This window comes from Hemicordylus capensis, chromosome 1 (assembly GCF_027244095.1).
Source record: "Hemicordylus capensis ecotype Gifberg chromosome 1, rHemCap1.1.pri, whole genome shotgun sequence".
Taxonomy (NCBI): Eukaryota; Metazoa; Chordata; class Lepidosauria; order Squamata; family Cordylidae; genus Hemicordylus; species Hemicordylus capensis.
This window is the reverse complement of record NC_069657.1, coordinates 420,380,563-420,399,749: the sequence shown is the minus strand read 5'-3', so window position 1 is coordinate 420,399,749 and position 19,187 is coordinate 420,380,563. Positions and strand designations below refer to the sequence as shown.

Genomic DNA, 19,187 nt, shown 5'->3' with positions numbered 1-19,187 from the left:
ACAGAACTCATCTTAGCTAGATCTAGAAGAAATTGCTGAAACAAGTTGATGCTATCTATAGACCAAAATAAGAAATGTGGGTTTGTTCTACTGGAGATTTATTTGTTTGTTCTGCAGGTGGCAGTAGCTTGCTGCAGCAAAGCCTTATAAATACTATTCCTGATAGACTTTGAAAGTCCAACATTAATTTAGCTTTTCTGAAAAAATGTACTCATAAGCTTTTCTCTCTTCTATGCAGATATCAGAAGTCTGGGCGGGAGGGATTTCAATTCGGGCTATGGTGCAGTAGTAAAGGGTTAGATTCCCCCCTCCCACCACACCACAGCCCCAGTCCAGATTTCACCCACCCCCATAACTACTTCCGGGCCAAAACGAAACTCACATCACACTCAAGATAACAGGAATACTAAACGTGTAGCTCCCACATCACAAGTAGTTTGGTGCATATGTAATTGTATCCCCACAACACACTTGATTTTCTACAACCTATCTTGCAACACAGAAATTTCAGTGAATATAGCCACCCTGCTCTTACATCTTCTGAACTGCTTTGCTGTACCTGCCCCATCTCCTACATGTCCTGCACTCTCACCAGCTCCTACACCCTGTCCTATTTCTCACTCCTAGCTCATCTTTCAAGTCCACTTCAATTCTAGATGAAAGTAAGTGAGCCCGCAGAAGTCATAGACCTTTAAGTACCAGGCTGGAGATGGAACTTCTTGAAGGATCAGAGCACCAGCAAAAAGGGGATAAACCTATACAAAATAAACTCAACGTATGAAGCCACCATGTCAGACCATTAGTCCACTGAGATTAGTATTGTCTACACAGACGGGCAACATCAGTTTTTCTCACCCCAACCTGGAGATACCAGGGATTGAACCCGAGATCTTCTGCATACAAAACATATGCTCTACCACTGAGCAATGGCCACTCTCCAATCAGTGCTGAGCTTAGAAAGGTCAATGGTAAAATCCAACAGTTTAAAGTTGGTTCAAAATTAGAAACAGGAATAATTCAAAATCCAAGTAACGAAGTCCAGAGTGAGTAAGTCAAGAAAACGAAGAGACAGAAATACAGAGCAAATTCAATTGTTCATAAGCCCACCAGGTGAATGTTATGCACCAAAAACCTATTTGTATTCAAATAGTCTCAGCTCATGCCCCCAAACAAATGAAGAATAAATGACATTAAAATCCCATCATTCATTAAGGAACACAACTCCTATTGTAAGTTCTATACACCAACTAGGGATGTGTATGGAATCAGTTTGCCCAGTTTGGTTTGAATCTGAACTAGACTGAGCATGTTTGGTTCTGACATCCCCGAACAAGGACCTGGCTTGGTTTGGGGCCAGTTTGGGGGGTGTTTGCAGGCGTAATGTTTTAAAAGCATTGTACTCACATCCACCACCAGGTTCATCAGCCTCGAGAGGTGCTACTGTGGCCGCGGGGGGTCTCTGGCACCTCCCCCTGGCCACGCAGGCCTCTCCTCCATATGTGAAGAGCTGGTTAGGCCTGTTTCAGCCCGGTCACGCAAATAGACAGCTTGCATGCACAGCAACCTCAAAAAGGGCCACTGCACTCTCTTAAAGGGCTGAAATGGTCCCAAAATGGGCCAAACTGGCCTTTCAGAGACTGGGGAGAGGCTGGCGGGGGGAGGGGAAGATTCTGGAGGAAACACCCCCCCCCACGGCCACAGCAGTATCCCCCAGGCAGCAGCAAGTATGACTTAAAAAAAAATTACACCCGCTAACACCCCCAAACCAGCCCAGAGGATTCAGCTTGACCTCAAACTGGCTCGCACATCCCTAACTCTAGCATAGGTATATAGCAGCATCCAAATTCAAAAGAATATTTATGAATACAGTACTGTCCATTCCATTCCATTCCATTTAGATCTGCCACTGACAAAATCTGATGTAACACGTAACCCATCTGTCTTAATGACATGCCAGTCTATTAGCCCATTTCAACCCAAAAGTCTTCCTACTAATTAACCTTTTCCAATTTGCATCAGGAAATACATTAAAACATGCAATACTCCAATGATACAGTTACAGCAATTATGGGACTCTTACTACAGCAGACCAGCCACTTAATGGTGCAGTGGGGAAATGACTTGACTACCAAGTTAAAGGTTGCCGGTTCAAATCCCCACTGGTATGTTTCCCAGGCTATGCTTCCCAGGCTATAGGAAACACCTATATCCGGCAGCAACGATATAGGAAGATGCTGAAGGCATCATCTCATACTGCGCGGGAGATGGCAATCTCCCCTCCTGTATTCTACCAAAGACAACTACAGGGCTCTGTGGTCACCAGGAGTCAATACCGACTCTATGGCACACTTTACTTTATTACCGCAGAAACATCTTGTTCCTGAAAAGTTATTCTGAAATGTGATCACATCTGTAGCTTCTGCTTGTTTTTAAAAAAGCTTAGAAGAATAATGTGATGCAATCAAAACAGATATTAAAAACTCAACAATAACCTACATGTAGTGATACACTGCCATAAAGCTTGGGATCCCACTAGTCCATAAATCAAAGTGATTAGTAATCCTTTTTTAAAAAAAACTAACACTAAACCTGCAGCAGGGTCAAAGTCAGCATTATACAGAAAACGCCAGACACTAAACACTTGTAAAAAGTTGCCCAGGTGACAGAACTGAAAGCTCTCACTCTCTGAAGAACAGCAGTTATTCCAAGAATCTGCTATGTTTGCAGTATGTTCCTGAAAAGATTTAGCATACCAAAAGGGTAGCAATTCCTTTATTCCGTAGAGTTATAAAACAACACTGATGCAGAAGGAAAGTAGAAGGGCTTGTAATCGAAAGGACATTTCTGACAAGACTTATGAGACTGCCAAGCAAGAGCAATATGCTTGATCAAATGAGTAGAATCAGCCATCAATGTCAGGAGAGGAGAAACTGCATCTGACATACCAGAAACTGGTCACATAACAAAACCCCACAAGCGAAATCAAATTAACAATCTTCCACATATTAAATCATGTCTGCTACCAAATCCATATAAAATGCAGGGGAAGGAAGACAGAGAATGTAATAGTCAACATGAGCTGAACCTTCTTCTCACCTTCACTTTATGTTCCATCCCTATGTTTCTCCCAGTCAGGCTCTGAAACTGGAAACCAGCCCCACTGGGAGAGAAATGGTTGGGGTGAAGCTGAAAAATGCAGGCATGGGGGGGGGAGGTTCAGCTCCAACAGCCCACGCTATACTTAACATGTTGCTGAGAATCTGTTACCTAACTGAGGTAAGAATGCCTGTCCTTGACAGAATCAGACTCCCACTGAGCTATGAAGTTTGTAGTGTGGGTATACTCCTGAATGTACTCTTGCATGGCCAGCTGGCAAATCTGGTCAAGAGTGCATTTTAGCCAATTACATCTGACTTGCCATTTCCATACCTTCTTGCAGGATAATGACTTGGCCACTGTCATCTGATTACCTCTTGCCTTTGCTACTGTAATGCACACTACATGGGACTTTCCTTGAAGACAATTTAGCAATGAATACAAAATGTCCACTAAACACAGAGTTCATATTACACCTAGTTTGGCTGAGTTACCAAGTATATTGCTGGGCTCAAAGCAAGATGCTCATCATAACCTTTCAAGCCCTATGTGAGCCACACTGAGCAATATTACACTGGCAGGTGGAATATAAATAAATAAACAAAGTATGTAAGTAAGTAAGTGCATCCCTGAGATCACTGGAGGAAGTCTTGTTAAAGGTACCTGCCCATGGGAGGTCCATCTGGTGAAACCTAGCCCTCTCTTGAAACCAAGCTATAACCTTCTAAAAACTCAGCTGCATGTCATATGGTTGCAGGATGGTACTAGTGGATTTTGCTTTCTGTATCATATCTCTCTCTCTCTCTCTCTCTCTCTCTCTCTCTCGCCCTTCCAAAAATGGCTCAGGGCAGTTTACATTGATGTCATATAGACATAAGCAGCTGTATTAAAATGAATTAGACCATTGATCCATCTAGCCCAGTACTGTCTGGTCTGACTAGCAGTGGTTCTCAAATATTTTAGGCATACATCTTTTCCAGCTCATCTTTTAAACGACAAGTAAAACAAAAACAGGAATGACCAAAACACAATCAATATACAAATAACTGGTGGGAAAAGAAATGGCAGAGGAGAGCTGGATGTTGCCAATATATCGATAGTCAGAACCCAAGGAATAGACAAGCTTACCGAGAAATAAAGTACAAACCGTCAAAATTTTTTCTAAAATAGTAGGAGAGACCCATGAACATATGCCTTTTTAATCAATAAAAAAAGAAACAAAAACTTGGGGAGGGAGTGGGGAAGAGGGCGGTAAAGGGGAAATCTAAGTAAGTCAGATGCAGATGAGAAAGAAGATACTGAAGAAGGGGAAGTAATGCATTTTAGCACAATAAAACAAGAGAATCCAACAGACATATATATGTGTAATCTGTTAATGAAACTGGCCCGGGGTGACAAATCCAAGAATTTGCAAACATCCTAAGCAAATGCCAAAAGATCTTCTACTGCCCTAACACAAGAACAATGCAACAAGGAGAAAGAAGTATCTAGCAATTGGAAAACTTTGTTTAACAAATAAAAATAAATGAGGGATGGCAAAGGGAGTGGGAGCAAACACACGCAAACAAGTAGCCAAGACAAATGAGAGGAAAGAGCTGATGCTGGAGGAGTAATGGAATGTGAGTTTGCGGGGGAGGGGATCACATAGCCTTAACAGAAAATTTTATTTCATTCATTCATTCATTCATTAAAACATTTTTATACCGCCAAAAACTTACGTCTCTGGGCGGTTTACAACAGAATAAAAACAAAGTTAAACATTCGTTAAGACAAAAATGGGGGGGGGGGGCAAACATTACAACAATTTAAAAATTTTAAATTAATATTTTAAAACAGCATTAAAACCATTAAAACCACTAAAACAACATTAATTAAAAGCCTGGGTGAAGAAATGTGTTTTTAAAGACTTTTTAAAAGCTGTCAGAGATGGGGAGGCTCTTATTTCGCTAGGGAGCACATTCCAAAGCCTCGGGGCAGCAGCGGAGAAGACCTGTCCCTGAGTGGCCACCAGACGAGCCGGTGGCAGCTGCAGATGGACCTCTCCAGCAGATCTCAGTGGGCGGTAGGTTTCATGCAGAAGAAGGCGTTCCCTTAAATACCCAGGGCCCAAACTGTTTAGGGCTTCATAGGTTATAACCAGCACCTTGTATTTTGCCTGGAAACATATCAGCAGCCAGTGTAGCTCCTTCAATACAGGAGTTATATGGTGTCTCCGAGATGACCCAGAGACCAGCCTGGCTGCCACATTCTGGACCCGCTGTAATTTCCGGACTACGTACAAGGGTAGCCCCACATAGAGTGCATTACAGTAATCCAGTCTGGAGGTTACCAGTAGATGTACCACTGCTTTGAGGTCATTCACCTCAAGAAACGGAGGCAGCTGGCGTATCAGCCGAAGCTGATAGAAGGCACTTATGGCCACTGCCCCAACCTGGGACACCAGGAGAGGCTTGGATCCAGAAGCACCCCTAGACTGCGTACCTGTTCCTTCTGGGGAAGTGTGACCCCATCCAGAAGAGGCAGATCAAAATCATATCTCGAGTTCTGACCCCGGACAATGAGTACCTCCGTCATAGCTGGATTCAGTCTCAGTTTGTTATCCCTCATCCAGCCCATCACCGACTCCAGGCAGGCATTTAGGGAGGTTATGCCCTCTCCCGATGATGCTGACATGGAGAAATAGATTTGGGTGTCATCAGCATACTGGTAGCACCCTGCACCAAATCTCCTGATGATCTCTCCCAGCGGTTTCATGTAGATATTAAACAACATTGGAGACAATATAGAGTTCTGGGGAACACCATACAAGAGTTCAGATTTTGAAGAACAGCAGTCTCCAAGGGACACCATCTGGAACCTGCCCGAGAGGTAGGAGCAGAACCACTGCAAAGCAGTGCCTCCAACTCCCAACCCCCTCAGATGCTCCAGAAGGATACTATGGTCGATAGTATCGAAAGCCGCCAAGAGGTCCAGAAGGACAAAAGAATCACACTTCCTCTGTCAATTGCCAATTGGAGATCATCCATCAGGCCGACCAAGGCAGTCTCCACCCCAAATTGTGGAGAAAAAGCATAATTAGCCCTCTTAAAATTAAGATAACGGTCATAAAGTGGGAAATAACAGCTTGAAAGATACAGAGAATGCAATAAAACTGGAAAACAAGGTAGAGATTCAAAATATGACCACTAAAATGAGTAGGGATGTTTGACCAGAGCCTAAAATGTCTAACTAGAAAGAATATATTAAAGAGCAGAATCAGAAGCAGAGTTGAAATACAGAAAACAAGAAAGGGGGGGGGGGACTTTCCAATAGAAAAAACAAACAAGTTGTTCTAGTAAGAACGAATTTGCCATCTTTATTTTCACAATCCCTACAACTGGACTAAATTTGGTGCAGATCAGCTCATCAGTTCACAAGTTAGCCCACTTGCACCTCAAATGGTCATGTGTCCGTCATCTTGAACTGGGGTGGATGACATCACCAACAACTATGAATTTAAGGTGTCCCTACATGTCCCTACGACTGTACCAAATTGATTCCCACTTGCACCTCAATAGTTCATGTGTCCGCCGTCTTGAATCAGGGTGGATGACATCATTACAAACTATGCCCTTGAGCCGTCTCTATGTGAACCCTAGCAAATTTGGTTCAAATTGGTGGACAGTTCGTTGGAAGTGTCGACTCAATGTGTGGCAGCTGTGAAAAAGGCCAATTCCATGCTAGGGATCATTAGGAAGGGAATTTAAAATAAAACTGCTAATATTATAATGCCCTTATACAAAACGATGGTGCGGCAACACCTGGAGTTCCGTGTACAATTCTGGTCACCACATCCAAAAAAGGACATTGTAGAACTGGAAACGGTGCAGAAGAGGGCAACCAAGATGATCAGGGGCCTAGAGCACCTTTCTTATGAGGTAAGGCTACAACACACCAGGGGCTATTTAGTTTAGAAAAAAGACTACTACTGGGAGAGACATGATAGAGATCTATAAAATCATGCATGGTGTGAGAAAGTGGATAGAGATAAATTCTTCTCCCTCTCACATAATACTAGAACCAGGGATCATCCCATGAAATTGATTGCTGGGAAATTTAGGACCAGCAAACGGAAGTATTTTTTCACACAATGCATAATCAACTTGTGGAATTCTCTGCCACAAGATGTGGTGACAGCCAACAACCTGGATGGCTTTAAGAGGGGTTTGGATAACTTCATGGAGGAGAGGTCTATCAATGGCTACTAGTCAGCGGGCTAAAGGCCACCTCCAGCCTCAAAGGCTGGATGCCTCTGAGTACCAGTTGCAGGGGAGTAACAGCAGGAAAGAGGGCATGCCCTCATCTCCTGCCTGTAGGCTTCCAGTAGCATCTGGTGGGCCACTGTGTGAAACAGGATGCTGGACTAGATGGGCCTTGGGCCTGATCCAGCAGAGCTGTTCTTATGTTCCTAAACATCCACACGTGTGCCATCTTGAACTGGAGTGGATGACATCATCACAAATTATGCCACTGTAGTATCCCTATTTGTCCTTACAACTGTACCCAATTTGGTTCATATTGGTCCAGGTAATGCAAAGTTGATGATGGGGGTGGGTAGGTGGCCCGACACACACAGGCGGACACACAGACACACACACAGAATACTGAGTGATCTTATAAGCCTACTGGAAAGTAGGCTAAAAAATGAGATGGCTCTATGCAGTTCTTTTCCTCCCCCAACCAAGTTCTGAAACTGGCTTTCCTTCCCAGGCAAACTGAAAAAGGTAGCTAGAGCCACAAAGGACATGAAAAGGGGCAGAGGAAAGGATCAGACAAGTGGGTTTTTCAGGAATGCTTCACATGCAAATTTCCACCTCATTTACATGAAATCTGCATTAGTTTTTTCTCTCAAAATAATTCCTTTATTAATTTTCCTGCTACCTTAAAGAGATCATGACCTGATTTGGCATGTTATTACACCATGTTATACAGGTTTGTTTGTTTTTTTGAAGATCATATTAATTTTCCATTGTATCTCAAATGTTTTTTGAACTGAAATATTTCATTGAGAGGGGAGGGTACAATCAATAAATACACTTCATTTGCTTTTGCTGTTCTACTGAAACAAATTCAAATCTTTATGTGGACAGATCTGTTTTACTGCAATACTCAATAAATCAACAAAACATATATACCTTCGCATACACTTCCTAGGTATAATCACCTGAAAAACATTAATTACAACTTTGAAATTGCTGAACTTGACTAATATTGCATTGATATCCATTCATTGTTATTAATGATTTTTATGAAATAATGCTGGACATTCAGCATAATATGCCCCTGAAGATCATGTGATCCTCAGGAACATTATTTTGGTGCACACAGAGAGAAAGGAAGACGGGAGAATGTCATCCCTTCCCCTGCTCAAGCAACAGAGCAGTGGTAATCTGGAACCTGAACTGCTGCACATGCACAATGCTAGTCCGGATGTCAATCAATGAAATTTTGGAAACAGAAAGTTTTCTACCCTGCATCGCTGTAAAGGATTGAGTACCCTTTTCCTACTCATCACTTTCCCCCTCCCATCCCCATTTTGCATGTTGGACAGGATTGGAAATCTTGAGATCATATTAGCCCACTTTATATGAAGCCAGATCACTGGTCTATCTAGCTTGGTATTGTCAACAATGACTGGCTGTGCTTTTTATCTGGAAATTCTAGGGATTGAACTTGGGACCCTCTGCATACAAAATGTGTGCTCTATCACAAAATTAAAGGGGCAGACCCCCTTCCCCTCAGGCAGTCACAGTGCTTGTCATGACTGCACACCAATGGACAACAAAAACTGCTAAGAGGAAAAAGGAAAACAGCAGTTAAGGGCAGCATTATGATGCAGAGAAGGCCATGCAGAATCAATGGAAACTTTCCCCTGGAGCAAACAGCAGCTGCGGGAACTCCCAATCCAGATCAGGACTGCAACGGGGCAAAGAATTAAAGTCCCTCTTCTCGTGTTACAGTCCTGATCCAGATTAGGTTCCCTACAACTGCTATTTGTGTTTTTAAAAGAATGCAAAGCCAAACAACTGATTAATGTCACATATAGTCTGGCTCATAGAATTTAGGGATGTGCACAAAATGTAATTCAGAAACTGAATCCATACCTGCTCCTCTGCTAGCCACTACTTCCATAATCGTGGCACTCCCTCCAGCTATGTTCACACGCCAGCAGGGTGTCTCCCTGCTGCTCCCATGTGACACTGACATGCACATGGATTATGTGCATGTGCAGCCACCAGGCAAATGGCCACCACACACGGCATCACGCAGTGGCAGCTGGGAGACAACCCACCAGTGCACTTCAGGGGGGAGTTTCCACTGATTTTAGCTGGGGAGAATGCCACAATTATGGAAGTGGTGGGGATGGGAGGAGCAGCAGGTATGGACATGCTCTCCTCCATGTTAAAGGGGATGTTTAATCTCTGGCTTAAAAGGATGTGCCATGATTCGGTTTCCAAATCGCGTTTTGTGCACATCTCTAATAGAATTGCATAGAAATAATTGTCCATACCAAGAACTCGTAGACAGTACAACTACAGTGTTAAAGAGAACCATAGAAAGCAGGGAGGCGGGGGTAGGAAGGCTCTCTCTCTCTCTTTTTGAATACACTTTCATAACATTGTCAGCAGTTTTCACTTTTCAACCCACAGACTCCATTCCACAATCATCATTCTAAGCTAGGAGGAGGAAATTAGTCCAACAGAATTGTTCTAAAGGCAGCCAAAGGCAAATAACCTTGAATTCCATAATACACTGTAACTGTATTATGAGAAAGCTATATATTATCCTTCTGGCCATGAAGCTTATAACAGATGCACAACAGGGAACAAGACAGAGAAGTAATAATTTATACATCACTGTCTACAGAAAATCACTCATTCACTCTGAATTTCCCCTCCTACACATATGGGTGTTTGGTGTATTCTATGACCCTGGAAGAGTTGCACAGAAGTAGTTAAATTATTCAAGAACAACCAGATATGTTTAGGTATTAAAATCCACCACCTCATTTTGAGATCCTGATTAGATGAATTTTCCAAAAATGATTTAAATGATCCCTACCTGCTTCCACAGCATCACCACCTGACAGAGTTCCATTTTCTTGCTGAGCTACCAGATTTTTCAGTATAACTTGTGTGGCCCCCAGTCTTGGCAGTGTAACATGTGTGAGAAATGGCAAATTGTTTTTCTTGGCAAATGCCTGACTGGTTTCTCGTCTTTTTCTAAGAAAGCCACCTTCTGGAAACAGTACAATCCACTTCCTATCGCGGCTTCTGTAATATTTTTCTAGATGTTCCTGGAGAAGCACAAGTTGCCGATCACGGTAAGCTTTTCCCTAAGAGGAAGGTTATAAGAGGGATACTTAAATACTGTTTAATGTTATTTTAAAAACATTTATTTTTGTTGGCTTACTTTTTAAAATAAAATTTCCAAAGCAAGTTGTCTTGGTTATTTAATGTAAAGATTGCAATTAAAAACCCAAAAGGATGTTTTCAGTTTTCATATAAATAATCTGTCATCTGAGAACCTTCACTAGACTACTGTAAGGACTCCCTTCCACAAAGTTTTTGGGTCAGCAGTGAGAGGAAAATGACCCTGGAAAGAGTTTGTGTGCACAAGAACTGATTAAAAAACAACTATGCATTGCCACGTCTCATACTTTCAGAAAGGTAACACTAGCACATCTTTATGTCCTAGAGTCCTCAGGCTGCCCAACTTACAGCCACAGGGCTTTTTCCTGATGCAAGGACATATAGGGATGTCCGGTAGTACAAAAAATTAAGAAATGATTAATGTTTACTTTAAAACTAATAGATCCTATGATATTACAAAATCTCACATTACCCATCCCTTTGCGTAATAAAATGTGCAAGAATACCTGTTAATCTGAGACAATGTTACAATAGTATCAAATCCAGCAACTGCAACTCAATCACTAAATTTTGGATTTCTATCAAGGGGCTGAAGCCAACTATAAATTATGTCAATCTAAGATCATGTCAGCAACAGATCAACTTAATATGGTAAAATACACAGATATATGACAGATACAACTTCTCCACATATCAACTGTGTAGTCAAAAGCACAAGAGCATTCATACCACACAAAAACATAGTTGGAGAAGCAACCCTGAATTTTACTTTTATGAGAAACTGAAAGCAAGTTTTAGAAGTGAAATCGGCTAATAAATGAACTTGGTCCATTTCACCTTTCAAAATATATTCTTCCCGAGGCCTGCAGATCTATTATTGTGCATAACAGATCTGCACAACACCACCCCTATTGTGCTGATCTATTATGCAGGGCATGATTAGAACCCTTATTCAAGTTAGAGTTTGTGTCTGGATCTTTCTCTTCATCTACAAAACCCATATGCCACATCTTTACCAGGGCATCATTCATGTTCATCAGGGTATCATTCAGTTTTTTTATTTTATTTTATTTGTACACCGCCCCAAACTTTTGTCTCTGGGCGGTTAACAATAGCATAAAACAAGTTAGAATATATTAAAAAAACTTAAAACAATTTAATAATTTAAAAATCAATTAAAACCTTAAATTTTTAATCCCCCTCCCCCAGTTCAGCCATATTCACCTAAATGACTATTGTATCATAGCCATGCCAAAATAAAATTAAGGCAATGGATTTTAAATGTAACACACTTAAAATGCACAACACTAAATTACTTCAGCATTAACTAACAGCAAAACAAGTTTCAGTAAGATTTGAAAGTTTGGAGAAATTGAAAGTTTGGAGAAATTGGGCGAGGCCATGAGACAGAAGCAGAGCACATGGTTTGTACACAAAGGGTCCTAGCATCTACACTTAAAAAGGATTCAAGGGAGCACTGCTAGGAAAGACTTCTGCCTGAGATCTTTGTCAATTGGTGCAAACAGCACCAAACTAGATGGCAATGATCCGATAAGCCCCAGAGCCCAGTGACAGAATAAGTGCTTTGTATAGAGCAAGGGCTCTATATACTTGCTGTAGGTTAAATTCCAGGAAGCTTTAGTTTGAAGGGATCTCAGGTAGCAGAGTTGGGAAAAGCCTCTGCCTAAAGCCTTGTAGAGCCACTGTCAGTCAGTGCAGAAAGAAAGTAAAGGACTAGACAGGCCAATGACCTGACTGAAAATTAAGCAGCTCCTTCTGCAATTTTCCCTTGCAGATAGGATAGAAATAAGGGTGGTATTTAGTTTTGGTGCTCACAAAAATGAGGTTTTAACTCAGAAATGAGTTACACCTGAAATGTTCTAAAGTATCTGAACATAAAGGTATATTCTAAAGTACTGCTAGAGATCCAAAGCACAACATAACACCATAGAGAATTGTGTTGCCATATATGAATTATTATTATATTCCACAACTAGTAGAAGGTGTGTGTTTGTTTTTAAATCAACCTTCATGTTTCACTTGATGAACAATGAATGGTAAAGAACAGTACCTTCCAGGGAACAGAAAGGAAGGTACATTTCATTCATTACCAATTCAACCAAGGAGAGGTAGGGGAAGAGGGAGAGAGGTCTCCAAATTTATTCTGGCCCTAGAAAAGCAATCCTCATGTTATACATAAATAATAATAAATGTGCAAATTAACATATCATATACTGCAGTTATATATGACTGAATGACACATTTGTAGTTGTAATCCTGAGTCATGCAAAGAAAAACTGAGATTCTCAGGAATGCCATATCCAATAATATTTTGTGGAATATGCATAATCTTGGTTATGATTAGTTATATTATTGTAACCATAAATCTTAAGATTTGCTAATCAAATAATTATATGAAGCTGTTTATCTGTACAAAAATAAGCTATTAAAGTTGTCAGATATGGGAATGTGCTCATTTCTCCATGTGAAGATAACACCGATCACTTTGCTTCCCATTAATCCATGGGATTGCACTGACAAAGATTGTGGCTTATGAACTGTGCAAGAACCACAGCAAGGAGCCAAGACTAAATACCAGGAAATTATTTCCCCCTTGACCCTCCTCCTTGAGAAGACTACTACTCCCAACTCACCAGCTGGAAAATAAATGGTGTGTGTGTGTGCGTGTGCGCAAAGGGTTTCTAAGTCAACATTTCCAAGTATTCTGGGGGCAGGGGGGCTTGAAGTTTTCAGTTCTCCTTTGAGCTCAAGCTTTTTGAGATCCCAAATTTTTATTCTGAGCCCAACTGATTCCTACAACTACTTACTCAGTCTCCATACTTGTCTCTCTCCCTCAATTCTCCTGTATCTTTCTATGCTCTTCAAATATTAATCTGTGGGAGATTACCTATTTGTTCAATTCTGAGGTCTACTGCAGAAATGGATCACACTATGGGGCCACAGTTCCTAGCATTACAAACACCGCAGGCAAACATCTGAAAAGCATATAATGAATTTTAATCATTACCTGTCTTATAAAGAAGTCTCCATGAAGTAGTGATACAATTCCAAAGTTTGTATATTTAAAAATATGATCCATCAACCACATCATCTGACGAACAACCTAGGAAAGTTCAGATAAGGATTTGTCAGTGCATTCTGCATATAAAGAAAAACTAATACAGCAATCTGCCTCTAAAACTAACAATTTGTTTTTGTCCTAGAATAAATATACTATGCAACACAATATACAAACTTTGGTTGAAGAGTAGTATATAAATATTCCTAGTAGTCATATTATACATATACATAATATATAAACATAGTAACCCTTCAGAGCACAAATAGGGCAGAAATCCATTTGCCTTACTAAGTAGAAGGCTGAATATAAATGCTGCCCTTTGAGAATATTCATGTGCGAACGTTACCATTAAAAGTCTATTAGCTTTCAGCAAAGTCTGATTTGCAGACAATTTCCCAGCATGCTATTTCTCACCTCAGCCTAATGGTCTTCACCATTTTCATTTTAGGGGGGGGGGGGCGGGAATCAAAAGATTTTATTTCAGTTTGTTATGCATCTTGGGGGAAGATGATTTTTAAAAAAAGATTTCACATTAATCTACAGTATACTCAAGCATTAAAAAAGGCCTTTAACAGCAATATTTGTAAACAGTCCTTATTTCAATTGAAAGTTTTCTTCATTTGATTTGATTAACTGGAAGGTTACCTTCCAATTGATTTCTTGGAAAAGAAAGGAAGAGAATATAATGGAAAATCAAACAGAAAACAGACTTCCTAAAACAAATTATAGAACAGGCATCTACCTACTAACATATACTGTATTCATTTCAGCCTTTAAACTGCTCAGTTTTAAAAAGAGGAGGTATCCACTTAGTTCCTCTGAGCCCTTTCCTCAAGAGAGAAAACACATTCTGAGAAAAAATCACCACTCCCTGTGCACACCTTTGGCCATACCCCGCATACTGTCCCAGCTGCTGGTGGGATGGTACAAGGACTCCGTTTCCTTTAAAGGACCCCTCCCTAAACACACACCAGAAGCGCTTTGTATAGGGAATGAACTTTACACCTTAATCATCATTTAAAAGGTTGAAAACTAAAATAGGTTAACCTACAATTAAAGCCAAAAACTGAAGAAACACAGATGAGCAATCATACAGCAAACATATACACTATTTATTATATAGTATAGGATGTCCCTATCTCCTCAATCACTCAAAGCCATTCACAATACGTACTGAAAACAATTTTAGTATACATTTTCAGAATGATTTGTTTCCCACAACAACATCCATTTTACTTTTAAACAAATTCAAATAAATTATGACAATGCCATTTTACAGTCTCGCTGCAAGTAGTATTTACAAATAAAGAGTAAATACTATAGAAGTTTTTCAGTCAAATATATCTTAAGCTAGAATCAGCCTCTGGAGTGAATTCTTCCCAAACAAATAATTATTCCCAAGCAAATGCTGTTTGCAGACTAGATCTTGTTATGCACTCCTACCCTTTTCCTAGCCCTGGCTACCAGGTAGCTACTCCCTGTGTATACAAATGATTGGACTGAGAGCAATCTGTGCTCTGTGACTGGACTGAAACCGGTCTGTCCTCTATGTCCACAGGGCCCAGCTACCCTGGAGGGGCTATTCACTAGCATGGGTTTACCAATGGTTGTGGGGGGAAAGGGAGACAAGGAACCAGACCAAGAGTGTCTTTTGTTATTTTACTTGGGAGAGAAGTTCAGAATTACATTAAGAAAGAGGTCCCAGCAGGCAAAATTAAGGCTTCGAATATGATTCTAAGCAAGCTAACCTAGCAGATGGGGAGAAAGGGGGAAGGGAGAGGAGGAGAGATGGGAAATGTCCGTTACTAAGGGGCAGGGAACCAGCAAATGGTGAGTTCATCAGTTCTTCCAACAATCCAGAGTGTGATGAGAATATGGGGATGCACATTGCTGGGATGCAATGAGCAGATGCAGCAGTGGAGAGGGAGAAGATATAGCTTTTGAACTTAACCCTCTCCTCTAATGATGTACACTGGACCCCAAGGTCTTATATTCTTCTTCACCGCTGATGGTTTAGGGGTGTTCAGTTCCCATGTTCATCGGGGTGTAAAATACATGTCATCTTTGACGCCAATGTTCCGAGTCTTTGTCTCAAAAGTTTTTGTTATCCCATCCTCGTCTGCTTGTTCAGATATCGCGATGTCTCTGCATTACAATCTTTATCTATAGCATGCCCACTGCTGATACAGGTTGTTTCCAATGGGTGTTATGCCCATATGGTTGTTTTCTGTTCTTCCTGGCCCCTTAGCACATTTCATTCACCACAGCCATTAATGTGGGGGGTGGGGTGGAGGAGGAAGGAGAAGAGATGGGACAACAGCAATAATAAAGGCCTTTTCTTACACACAGGATGCCTGCTGCGGTCTTGCAAAGTTGCAACATAAAAATACATAATATGGTAACAGATTTGCTTCTAAGCTGGGCCCCAATACAAAGATGCATCTAGTAGGGAAGTGGAAATCTATTCTAATCTCTTTGAAACCCACAGCTAGAATTTCACAAGGTTGCTCAAAGCTGTCTCAATTAACCATGTGTGCCATTTTCTTGAGCCATCTTCCTCTTTTCAGTCTTTGGCATAAATAATGTTGGTATAGCAAACAGCAAAAATGGGTGAAAAAGCATACAGAGTTATGGCAGTAGAAACAGTACAGAATATCACGACAATGGATTAGGGAGCAATAACCATGGGGACTGGGATTCATAACAATCTCATTCCGAAAACTGAATAAAGGTATTACACTAAGAGCACTATTCCCACTTCAGCACATAAATACAGTGGTCAGATTTAAGAGCATTTTATCATGTGACTAATGCAATGTGATTGTCCTCAGTACATAAAAGCAAAAATAAAGGATATTTTGATGTCCTTGCATGCGTACTGCCTTGATTTCTATTCCTACATAACACCATGCAATTTTAGCTTATATAATTCCTCTGGTCAGAAACTGACAATGGAAAACTGCTGAGACTTGCGTTTTGGGTGGTATACAAATGTGTTAAATAAATAAATAAATAAAATAGTTGTTTCTCTTGCTTTTTGGGGCCACCAGAAAATGACTTCCAGTCTGCAAGCATCCCTGAGGCTTGTGTGTCCTGCTCTCTGCTTGTGAGGCAGGGCTATCTGAAGGATGTAGGTTAATCTGTAATAGAGGAGGGCAGTTAGAATGTTAAGTAGATGTGGATGTGTGCGCACGGGGTCCTGCCTCAGGGATGGGTTTTGGACTGTGTTACCTTTTGGTATTTTCCAGTGCTAAAATTCAGAGAAGATTCCCAGGAGTACCTATCAATATATAATTAAGGTACACGCACAAAAAAATAGCATACCGTGCCTTTGTCTTGAAGGCACATCATTAGAGTGCAAACATCTCCTGTTGCTTGATGGTTCACCAGCATCACAGCTTCATCTTCTGAGATTACATTAACGTCATCTCCCCATTCCATGACTATTTTAAAGAGAGGGAGAGAAAGAAAAGCTTGTTTAGATGACATTTTTAAAACAACAAATTATTTTAAATGGCCATCTACAAGTCAGTTCAAAGTTGAATTAGGCAAAGCCATTATTATTATTACATTTCTATTGACCACAAACATGAGGTCTTATCTGTAAGCAACACAACCCAAGTTCACTCAAAAGCCATTCTAGCAGATAATGGCCAGAATCCAAAGAACTACTTGAAGTGCATCCAAAGGTTAGGACATGTCTAATGAAGTTCTTGAGGTTTTCCCCCTTTAGAACAGCAGACCATTATGCCATCTCATAAAATCCTTTTGAAACTCCCCTCAGTTTCAAAAAGAGGTGGGGCATGGAAAATTGATGTTTGATAACTGATGTTTATTCCTTTAAATTCACAGAACTTATGGTTCTTTGGTTCCCAGCCAATATTAATTGGTATTTTATTAGATTATACCTCTTTTCTTATTCAAAGTCACCCCAAGTGGCAAATTGGGAAGAACAAGTACTAAAAGAAATAATTTCTACTAAAATGGAAATTAAATTGGAAGGGGAAATTCTCAAATTATCTTAAATTCAAATGTGTATTATTTTAATTTGATCCCTTTTGCAACATTTCCCAATTTTGACTATGTTAAATTTTGAGATTTTATGGGGGGAAACACAAAAATACTAAAATGTAGCAACTTGACATTATTATTTGTGTATATAGCATCATCCACGTGCATGATGATGGACAAGAATGAAAGGACAGGTTCCTGCCTAGAGGGAAAGGAAAGAGAAGAAGAAAATGGAGGCAGGGATAAGCATGAGAAGAACATGTGAATGCTTCAATTATACCATTATTATTTTATTTATGATAGCAGTATCATAAATAACTGAAATCTAAATAGCGATGGATACAAGAAAGGGAAGAGATTTGTGAGAGGGTTAAGGTAAACAATATGCTGTCAAGAACAGTGAATATAGTTAGTCTTCATTTCCAGTTGGGTTGAAGAACTAAAGGGTTAAGCTAAAAGCCCCACAGAAAAGGTAGATTTTGAGGAAGGATTGGAAGGGAGACAGAGAGTGCTGTTTTCTATATGGGTGTTCTGGGTTGAAGCTCCAAGGATAAGGGGCAACAAGGGGGAAAACTGAAAGGGAGCAAGAGATTTTGGAGCCACTGATTATGGTAGAACTGGAGAAGCCAAATTCATAAGCAGTGGTGTAACAGGAAATGTGGGCAGAAAGGTAAAGATCAGGACAAGGAATCTACTCAGGATACAAGATAGGCTAAAGAGCTACTGTAAGGATTCAAGGAAGGGAATAGCCTGATTTGAGTGACACAGCAGATAAATTCAAGAAGAACTAAAAGTAGTTATTTTTTTTAAAGTATAACTGCTCAAAATTCTAAAAGCAAAGTCCAAATTCTGAATGATTCCTAAACACATATACCCCCACCCAACTTCAGAATTAGATTCTGGACAGATTCTCCCTACAGTTATATTTCTGAACTGAATGAAAAATGTGACAAATGATTGGTGTTTAATTTTTTTAATCATGTTTATTTATTTAACAAATTTCTATACCACCCAAAACTTATATCTCTGGGCGATTCACAATAAAAACACAATCAAAATAAAATTTAACACATTAAAACAAGTTAAAAGTATTAAAATTTTAAATTAATTAAAAGCCTGGGTGAACAAATGTGTCTTAATTGATTTTTAAAAGTTGTCAGAGATGAGGAAGCTCTTATTTCAACAAGAAGTACATTCCAAAGCCTTGGAGCAGCAATGAAGAAGCTGGTGCCTGAGTAGCCCCAGACAAGCCAGTGGCAGCTGTAGACGAACCTCTTCAGCTGATCCTTAATGGGTGGTGGGAATCATATTCTCTTAAGTACCTAGGGCCCAAGCTGTTTAGAGCTTTATAGGTTACTAGTATTTTTCAGCCCGTTGAAATAATGGGCGCTAGTTGCCTTCTCCGCCCTCCGCCACCGCCTCCTCCCAGCCGGACCTTCTGCCTTTTGCGGTGGTTTGGGGGGGGGCATCCGCGGTGGTGCCGCCCGATGCCGCCTTTGGCCTTCTGGGCGGGCGGTGAGTTCCGCCGCCGCTGCCAAGAGTGCCGCCTGCCGACCCGCCGCCGCCTCTGTCCTTTTCGGCGGGCG

At 40.7% G+C, this 19,187-nt stretch overlaps 1 protein-coding gene across 6 annotated transcripts in view; it reads right to left on the bottom strand.

Annotated features, from left to right (window-relative positions):
- LPGAT1 (lysophosphatidylglycerol acyltransferase 1) overlaps positions 1-19,187 on the bottom strand; it is a 103,805-nt gene that overhangs the window by 31,621 nt on the left and 52,997 nt on the right. For all 6 annotated transcript variants that reach the window (XR_008319536.1, XM_053309984.1, XM_053310025.1 and 3 more), the window contains 3 exons: positions 16,915-17,033; positions 13,537-13,632; positions 10,198-10,471 (listed from right to left, as the gene is read on the bottom strand). Coding sequence is in view for 5 of the 6 variants with exons in the window: in XM_053309984.1 (XP_053165959.1) it covers positions 10,198-10,471; positions 13,537-13,632; positions 16,915-17,033 (489 nt within the window). In the remaining variant the exon portion in view is untranslated. The remainder of the gene's footprint in view (positions 1-10,197; positions 10,472-13,536; positions 13,633-16,914; positions 17,034-19,187) is intronic.